The 9856-nt window shown below is 51.1% G+C and overlaps 1 protein-coding gene across 2 annotated transcripts in view; it reads left to right on the forward strand.

Moving 5' to 3' along the window:
* Tuft1 (tuftelin 1) overlaps positions 1-4593 on the forward strand; it is a 46304-nt gene extending 41711 nt beyond the window's left edge. For both annotated transcript variants that reach the window (XM_075978263.1, XM_075978264.1), the window contains one exon: positions 413-4593. In XM_075978263.1, the coding sequence (XP_075834378.1) occupies positions 413-476 (64 nt within the window). In that variant the 3' untranslated portion in view covers positions 477-4593. The remainder of the gene's footprint in view (positions 1-412) is intronic.
* The last annotated feature ends 5263 nt before the right edge of the window (positions 4594-9856 follow it).

A 9856-nucleotide genomic window follows, 5' to 3' on the forward strand; every position in this document is an offset into this window, starting at 1 on the left:
CCGGTCTCCAATCTGAAATCATCCGGCAGGCTACTCTCTAGCCCAGGTCCACGCATGGCTTGTGGAAGTATATGAACCCCTAAGAGTGCGAGTAAAATTTATTTATAATATTTACGTATTGCAAATTTGTACATATATTTGCACATTTCTAGAGGAGGGTCTTTTGTTCCTAAGAGATTCACAGAAAGGCCCCAGTCTAGGAAGAAGATCAAGAATGTCAGCCGTGTCCACTCTTGGTTGTTTACTGCCCATCCTTGTCAGCCACTATGTCAGATAGATATGTCGTGTCACAGCTGCTCCTCCAGGTAGACCTCGGGAGATGAGCCAGCACCGGAAGTGCCTCGGGTGGGGGGAGGGCGGCTGCGGGGTGGGAGACAATAGCGCCCCTCAGTGTTCACTCCTCTCTCTCCAGTGTCAGGATATCCAAGCCCCCCAGCCCTAAGCCTATGCCTCTCATCCGAGTGGTGGAAACCTGAGCTGCGGGAGACGCTGGGATGCCCTTGCTGTCGCTCAGACCTGCAGAGAAGCCCACCACCTCTGTAGGCCGTTGATACCGACTGACTTCCCGACCGAACCCTGGTAGCCCCAGGTCTTGGGCTCATGCCCCAGGCTCCTATCCTCTGCTTGCTGGCAGATGGAGCAGAAGCGTCTGTCTCCTCGGGACACTACAGGCCTTGGGAAGACATTCTCCTGCTAGCAGGAACAGGACAATATTCTTTCTCCCAGTTACTGTCTTTCTGGGTAACCGCTCCCCTGCTGTGTACACTGGAGTCTCGCTGCCCCGAAGCCAGGCCCTCATCACCTCCAGAGAAGTGACAAAATTTGTCTCAGCCCCCAAAAGTTGGAAGCACAGCTGTACAGCGACTGAAGAGTGTCCTGAGGGAATGAAGTTCCTTCTGCAAACAAGGCTCAGTTCTTAGCAACAAACTGTTTGTTTTTCTACTCGGCTCCACCCTGTGCCACGCTCTCCTGGGCCTCCCTCGGACAGCCAGTGTCGGGTAGCTGGCCAGGCCCAGTCTTAACCAGAGAGCCGAAACTAGACAGCCTTGCCTTTCTAGGGACAAAGGAATCTACCCTCAGGGAGCAGGTTTTAGCAGGTTCCTAAGGACCATGAATAGTTCTTGCGACCTCACTCCCCCCCGTGGAAGCTCCCAGTCTTCAGGTTTTCCCCTGTGGTGTCCCAAAAGGCACACCTCAGTCTTCCTGACCCAGAGCTAAGAACCACTTCCTCATCAGTCCCAGCAAAACTGTCACTGTATTTATTTTGCTAAGTTATTACTGGTTTTGCTTGCATCTCATAGCTGATTTAATACCAGTGTTCCGCAGTCTTCTGCAGAGGTGTTTGGGCATACCTGAACGTGGGGAGAGCATTCTGTTGGCTCCTTCCCTCTAGCTGCTGCTTTTCATTTCTCCCTCCTGAGTCAGTTTGTAATTCAGGAGGCTAGTGTCTGTCCCCAAGTGTGTGCTGCCCGGGGAACAGGGGAATCATGACTGTTTCAGGGGCAGGGGTGGGATCTTCTAATCTCTCCACCCAGAACAGTTTCAATTCCAGTCCCGAGTGTCCCTGCAGCTCAGTGTGTTTCCTGTAGTGTCCTCCAGTAGTCTCAACAGCACTCCAGCACCTGAACGCGGGACCACTGGGACAGCTTTAGTCTTAAATCTCCTTAGCTCACAACCAGGAGCCTTAAGTCTGTGTGTTTCTATGTGTCAGGACCAGGCCCAGGGCCTGGTGTGGTCTCTACAGTGTCCTGAGACTTCAGTCTCTACAGAATGAGGGCGTTGAACACCATCTCCATGCCCCTTCAAATTCTTTTCCTGTCTGTGACACAGTCATTGTCTGGTGACTTCAATAAATTATGCTAACATATCTCTTTGCCCCATGGGCCTGGCCTGGTCTCCTACGCCTTGGAGAGGATGAAAGAGGGTGGTATCCTGTTGTCACCATCTGAAAGATGTAATACAGCTCCCTCAGACTCTGATGTATGGGTGGTGTGGTATTTAGAAAAGCTACAGTCACCAGGCCCCGTTTTGACCTAACCCTAGCTTTGACCCCGTTTGGGGGCAATGACCTTGTGGGATCCCTGAACTTGGCCATTCTGTGCCCTGATTTGAAACAGCACTGCACAGGGTTATGGGGGATGCCAGTCACGGCAGAGGAACATGAGCAACCTGCGCCTTTGCAGAGGTGAGCAGATCCCTGGAAAGACTGACTGCAGCTCTGCAAGGGCTTATTCGTTTCTGGCAATCTCTGGATAGCACTGGGTTAGTATAGTGATTCCCCCCCACCCCTTCTGTCAGGAAGCCAGTTGGCTGCAGGGCCAAATAAGACATTGCTGAATTTACACAAACCCTGCTGGGCCAAGGAAATGGGAAACAACACCCTCCTGTTGCCTGGCCCCTCTGGTTCCCCTTTCTTTTTCAGTTGAGAATGTAACTTTTCTTCCCCTGCTTCCTGAAAACATTCCACTCCACATCTGGATTTGCTCCTGACTCCCGGGTTGCTCTTGCCCTGGCAGTCTTGCTTGGCACAGGTATATCCAGACTGCTTGTCCCAGAATATGAACAGGCTGGAAGCAGGGTGGGGTTGGCAAGGGTGCCAAGAAGACTGGCCTGGATTGGGGGTGCTGAATGAGTGTGCTGCCTGCAGGAAAGGGAGGCTCTCCCGCAGGGAGGAGCAGAGATGTGGCGTGCAGATAGGAGCTGTGCAGAAGACGTTCTGGAGATCAAGATTTATTTAGACAAATAAAGTGTTGGGGGCATCTTTGGCATCTGCTTTGTATGCCACTGTGGGCTGCTGCTGAAAGGCCAAACAGGATGCTGGAGCATGGCTGGGCAGCCGCTCAGCATCTTGACAGCTTCCAATTAGAGATGTCAGGGCTGAGGAGATGGCAAGCTCCTGACTTCAGCCACTTTTATTGCCTGTGTTTTGCGGTGTTTTAAGCCAACTCCTGTGTGCTGCCGGAGGGAGGAGAGTTCTGCCTCTCCAGGACTTTTACCATGAGGGCGGTAAGAGCTGCCCAGACATGCAGCCATCATTGCCAGCCTCCCATAAACGTGGACTGCAGACATGGTGTGGGAAAGAAGCTCACGGGAGCGCTCGTTCCCAGCCTTCACAACAGCTGCCCGTATTCCAGGTCTTCATCTTTCTGTCTGAGCAGAAAAGAGCCCGGCGCACGCACTGTTTCACCCCGCGGAGCAGGATAACCTCAGCTGCCTAGTGATGTGGCGGGAGGACTGGAAATGTAAGGGCGGCCTCGGCAACTTAGGAAGACCTGTCTCTAAATACAAGTTTACCAAACTAAATAAAGGAGAAGATCCCAGAGCGTAGTGGTGCACACCTTTAACCCCAGCACTTGGGAGGCAGAGGCAGGTTGATTTCTGTGGGTTTGAGGCCAGCCTGGTCTACATAGTGACTTCCAGGCCAGACAGGTTTCTAAGGTTCAAAGATGATTTGTTCATTTTTCTTTGTGTGTCTTCATCTCTGTCTCTCTTGGATCTCATTATGTAGCTGAGGCTAGCCTCAAAGTCGCCATCTTCCAGCCTTAGCGCCCCCACTCCAAGTGCTGGGATTTCAGGTGTGCACCCCACGCCTGGCTTTGTCCTTGTTTTAAATCACTTCCAGCCGTTCACTGTTCCGCATTCCACACATGAAGTGTTTCCACATTGTGAGGACGCTCTGCTTGACAGAGTGACTCACTTTACCAGAGGAGGCTAGCGCCCTCTGGAATGGAGAAGCAGCGTCCCCTCTCAAGTCAGCCCCTGGCTCTGAGCAGCAGTTGTGTGTGGGGCCAGTGTGATCCAAGTTCTCCCATTCCTCAGAGCCAGGCTGTTGAGCTAGGCCCTGAGTCTGTTCAGGCTATGACTCAATGACAGATGTTCGCCTAGGGCCCTTGGCCTCTTTTCCACGCTTTGATTTAGAACTCCAGCTTCGCAGGGAGCAATTGTTTCTTCTGTCCCGATTATAAGCACACGACCTTGGAACTAAAAAGTTGGAGAGGCAACTATCTCCCCTTTCCCAAGGGAAATGCTTCTCCAGGCTGAGGATGGAAGAGGTGGGCCTTTAAAGGTAAGCACTTCCTGACTCACTGAGGCCGACTTTGGGCTCTAAGATGTGTGGCCTTCTGCTAGATCTCTTTCCCTGGAGCCCTGTGCAAGAAGAGATTGAGGGTCGATGGTGGCAGGATAATTCATTTCCCGACAGGGCATTGGTCCTCAGAGCACTGAAGGAAAGGGAATCACGAGTCCTTATGACTTGAGCAGAGCCAGCCCTGTCCTCCCTGTCGCTGGGGTTCTTGGCCCAGCCTGACCCTTCTGTCTGACCTGTAACTTTCAGTGTGGTTTGTGTTTTAACTGACATGCTATGTAAACTATGTTATTGGGGAAAATTCTTGCAAAACATTGGTCAGTAAAAAAAGTGGACTTCGGGGCTGGAGAGATGGCTCAGTGATTAAGAGTACTGCCTGCTCTTCCAAAGGTCCTGAGTTCAATTCCCAGCAACCAGATGGTGGCTCACAACCATCTGTAATAAGATCTGGTGCCCTCTTCTGGCCTGCAGGCAGACAATACTGTATACATAATAAATAAATAAATCTTAAAAAAAAAAGTGGACTTCTCTTCTTGGCTGTATAATCTTGGGGTCAGAAAATCTGTAATCATCTTTCATCTATTCTGTCCCTCTTTATAGTTCCTCCTTACTCCTTCCCCTTCTCTCCTCCCTCCCCATTCTTCCGTGTCAATCTCCTGTGTGCTGAGACAATAGGTGTGGGCTATCGCATCAGACTTCAGTTTCTCTGTTCGTCAAACCAGACATTTTCAACTCAGACTTCAGTTTCTCTGTTCGTCAAACCAGACATTTTCAACTCCTCTTTCCTTTTCATAATCTAATTATGTCTGGTTTGTCAACATGCCAAAGTTGACAAATTGAAAAATCTTTAAATTTTGAAAAATCTCACATGTGGTCAATGCACATAAAATAAAAATAGATTATTTTAAAAAATGTTGTTGGTTTGCTGGAGAGGCTGTGGAGGAAGGGGTACCCTCATCCATTGCTGGTGGGAATGCAATCTTGTGCAACCACTGTGGAAGTCAGTGTTTCGGTTTCTCCGGAAATTCGGGATCAACCTACCCCTGGACCCAGCAATACCACTCTTGGGAATTTACCCAAGAGATGCTCTATCACATGTCAAAAGCATTTGTTCAACTATGTTCATAGCAGTATTATTTGTAATAGCCAGAACCTGGAAACAACCTAGATGCCCTTCAATGGAAGAATGGATGAAGAAAGTATGGAATATATACACACTAGAGTACTACGCTGCGGTAAAAAACAATGACTTCTCGAATTTTGCATGCAAATGGATGGAAATAGAAAACACTATCCTGAGTGAGGTATCCCAGGCCCAAAAAGACGAACATGGGATGTACTCACTCATAATTGGTTTCTAGCCATAAATAGGGTTCACGGAGTCTACAATAGGCGAATCTAAAGAAGCTAAGTAAGAAGGTGAACCCAAGGAAAAACATATAGTTATCCTCTTGGATAAGGGAAGTAGACAAAATTGCCGGGGGGAAAAGTGGGATCTTGGGGGTGGGGTGGGATGGGGGTTAGGGGAGATGGGGAGAGAAAAGGTAGAAGGGAAGGAGGGTGGACTTGAGGAAACAGGAGGATCGGGATAAAGGAAGGTTGGATAGGGGAGCACGGAACCACAATTCTTAGTTAAGGGACCCACTTTAGGGTGGGCAGGAGACTTGACCCTAGAGGGGCTCCCAGGTGCCCAAGCTGAGGTCCCCAGTTAGTTCCCTGGGCAGCTGAGGATAGGGAACCTGAAATGACCCTATCCTTGAGCAATACTGACGAATATATTGCATACCATCCTAGAACTTGCATCTGGCGATGGATGGAGATAGAGACAGAGACCCACACTGGAGCACTGGACTGAGCTCCCAAGGTCCCAATGAGGAGCAGAAGGAGTGAGAACATGAGCAAAGATGTCGGGACCACGAGGAGTGCACCCACCCACTGAGACAGTGGAGATGATCTACTGCGAGCTCACCAAGGCCAGCTGGACTGTTACCAGAAAAAGCATGGGATAAAACTGGACTCTCGGAACATGGCGAACAATGAGGGCTGATGAGACGCCAAGGACAATGGCACGCGGTTTTGATCCTATGCAAAGTGCTGGCTTGGTGGGAGCCTAGCCAGTCTGGATGTTCACCTTCCTAGATATGGATGGAGGGGGGAGGACCTAGGACGTACCACAGGGCAGGGAACCCTGACAGCTCTCTGGACTGGAAAGGGAGGGGGAGAGGAGTGGGGGGAAGGGGAGAGGGGTGGGAGGAGGGGGAGAAGAGTGGGAGGAGGGGGAGAAGAGTGGGAGGAGGGGGAGGGAAATGGGAGGCTGGTGGGAGGAGGTGGAAATTTGTTTTTTTTTCTTTTCTTTATCCTCCTTTTATCAATAAAAAAATTAAAAAAAAAATGTTGTTGGACTGGAAATGTGGCTAACTAGTTGAGAGTACTGGCTGCTCTTCAAGAGGACCTGAGTGAGTTTGAGTCCCAGCAATCATATGGTGGCTCACAACTGTCTGCAGCTCCAGTTCCAGGGGATCTCGCGCCCTCTTCTGGCCTCTGAGGGTACTAGACATGCAGATAGTGCACATACATGTAGGCAAACACCTATACACATAAAAAAGTGATAAAGAATTTTGTCTACTCTCTTAGTTGATTGCAGGGAATGAGAAACAGGGAGATGGTGTGTCCCAATATCCTCCTTATGCAAGAGTCAAAAGGCAGGCACCAGCAATAAAGGTCTTTTCTGTCACTCACTTGTCCTTGCATTTGGTCATTCAGCAACAGTGAGATCGTGTAGCATGGAGCTCAGAGAGCTGTCGTGGGCTTCAGCTCTTATTTATCATCCAATATCTTCGTTACTAGCCATGCTGGTTGGAAAAGTTATTTAAACTCTAAGCTTTAATTTCTCCATCTGTAAAACCAAGATGATAATGCTCTCTCAGTAAGAACATGTACTCTGTGCTTACAGTGAAGTAGGCACCACCATTTCTCATTCGACAGATGAAGGAATCGAGGCATAAGAGCAGGTCTCATGTCAAAGGGTGCACAGACAGTATGGATGGAGCTGGGGCACAGGCAGAAGGATGCACAGACAGTATGGATGGAGCTGGGGCACAGGCAGAAGGATGCACAGATAGTATGGATGGAGCTGGGGCACAGGCAGAAGGATGCACGGATAGACAGATAGTATGGATGGAGCTGGGGCACAGGCAGAAGGATGCACAGATAGTATGGATGGAGCTGGGGCACAGGCAGAAGGATGCACGGATAGACAGATAGTATGGATGGAGCTGGGGCACAGGCAGAAGGATGCACAGATAGACAGATAGTATGGATGGAGCTGGGGCACAGGCAGAAGGGTGCACAGACAGTATGGATGGAGCTGGGGCACAGGCAGGAGGGTGCACAGACAGTATGGATGGAGCTGGGGCACAGGCAGAAGGATGCACAGATAGTATGGATGGAGCTGGGGCACAGGCAGAAGGATGCACGGATAGACAGATAGTATGGATGGAGCTGGGGCACAGGCAGAAGGATGCACAGACAGTATGGATGGAGCTGGGGCACAGGCAGAAGGATGCACAGACAGTATGGATGGAGCTGGGGCACAGGCAGAAGGATGCACAGACAGTATGGATGGAGCTGGGGCACAGGCAGAAGGATGCACAGATAGTATGGATGGAGCTGGGGCACAGGCAGAAGGATGCACGGATAGACAGATAGTATGGATTGAGCTGGGGCACAGGCAGAAGGATGCACAGATAGTATGGATGGAGCTGGGGCACAGGCAGAAGGATGCACGGATAGACAGATAGTATGGATGGAGCTGGGGCACAGGCAGAAGGATGCACAGATAGACAGATAGTATGGATGGAGCTGGGGCACAGGCAGAAGGGTGCAGAGACAGTATGGATGGAGCTGGGGCACAGGCAGGAGGGTGCACAGACAGTATGGATGGAGCTGGGGCACAGGCAGAAGGATGCACAGATAGTATGGATGGAGCTGGGGCACAGGCAGAAGGATGCACGGATAGTCAGATAGTATGGATGGAGCTGGGGCACAGGCAGAAGGATGCACAGACAGTATGGATGGAGCTGGGGCACAGGCAGAAGGGTGCAGAGACAGTATGGATGGAGCTGGGGCACAGGCAGAAGGGTGCACAGACAGTATGGATGGAGCTGGGGCACAGGCAGAAGGATGCACAGATAGACAGACAGTATGGATGGAGCTGGGGCACAGGCAGAAGGATGCACGGATAGACAGACAGTATGGATGGAGCTGGGGCACAGGCAGAAGGGTGCACAGACAGTATGGATGGAGCTGGGGCACAGGCAGAAGGATGCACGGATAGACAGACAGTATGGATGGAGCTGGGGCACAGGCAGAAGGGTGCAGAGACAGTATGGATGGAGCTGGGGCACAGGCAGAAGGATGCACAGACAGTATGGATGGAGCTGGGGCACAGGCAGAAGGATGCACAGACAGTATGGATGGAGCTGGGGCACAGGCAGAAGGATGCACAGACAGTATGGATGGAGCTGGGGCACAGGCAGAAGGGTGCAGAGACAGTATGGATGGAGCTGGGGCACAGGCAGAAGGATGCACAGATAGACAGACAGTATGGATGGAGCTGGGGCACAGGCAGAAGGGTGCACAGACAGTATGGATGGAGCTGGGGCACAGGCAGAAGGATGCACAGATAGACAGACAGTATGGATGGAGCTGGGGCACAGGCAGAAGGGTGCACAGACAGTATGGATGGAGCTGGGGCACAGGCAGAAGGATGCACAGATAGACAGACAGTATGGATGGAGCTGGGGCACAGGCAGAAGGGTGCACAGACAGTATGGATGGAGCTGGGGCACAGGCAGAAGGATGCACAGATAGTATGGATGGAGCTGGGGCACAGGCAGAAGGATGCACAGACAGTATGGATGGAGCTGGGGCACAGGCAGAAGGATGCACAGATAGACAGACAGTATGGATGGAGCTGGGGCACAGGCAGAAGGGTGCACAGACAGTATGGATGGAGCTGGGGCACAGGCAGAAGGGTGCACAGACAGTATGGATGGAGCTGGGGCACAGGCAGAAGGATGCACAGACAGTATGGATGGAGCTGGGGCACAGGCAGAAGGATGCACAGACAGTATGGATGGAGCTGGGGCACAGGCAGAAGGATGCACAGATAGACAGACAGTATGGATGGAGCTGGGGCACAGGCAGAAGGGTGCCCAGACAGTATGGATGGAGCTGGGGCACAGGCAGAAGGATGCACAGATAGTATGGATGGAGCTGGGGCACAGGCAGAAGGATGCACAGACAGTATGGATGGAGCTGGGGCACAGGCAGAAGGATACACAGACAGTATGGATGGACCTAGGGCACAGGCAGTCTGTGGTTCATAGCACTTGCTCTTGCAGAGAGCCAGTGTTCGGTTCCTAGAGCCCACATGGAGGCTCACAGTCATCTGTAACTCCAGTTCAGATTATCTGATGCCCCCCCTTTTTTTTGGCTCCTGTGGGTACTGCACACATGTGAGCACAAGTAAACATGTAGGCAAAAGCACCCACACATATAAATAAATCTTTTTAAAAAAATTCATAGGGGCTGGAGAGATGGCTTAGTGGTTAAGAGTACTGGCTGCTCTTCCAGAGGATCCGGGTTCAATTCCCAGCACCCACATGGCAGCTCACAATCGTATGAAGATCCAGTTGTTGGGGATCTGACACCTTCACACCAATGCACATAAAGTTAAAAAACATAAAAATATTCAAAAAATTCATATGC

The sequence above is a fragment of the Microtus pennsylvanicus genome, chromosome 7 (assembly GCF_037038515.1).
Source record: "Microtus pennsylvanicus isolate mMicPen1 chromosome 7, mMicPen1.hap1, whole genome shotgun sequence".
In the NCBI taxonomy this organism is placed as follows: Eukaryota; Metazoa; Chordata; class Mammalia; order Rodentia; family Cricetidae; genus Microtus; species Microtus pennsylvanicus.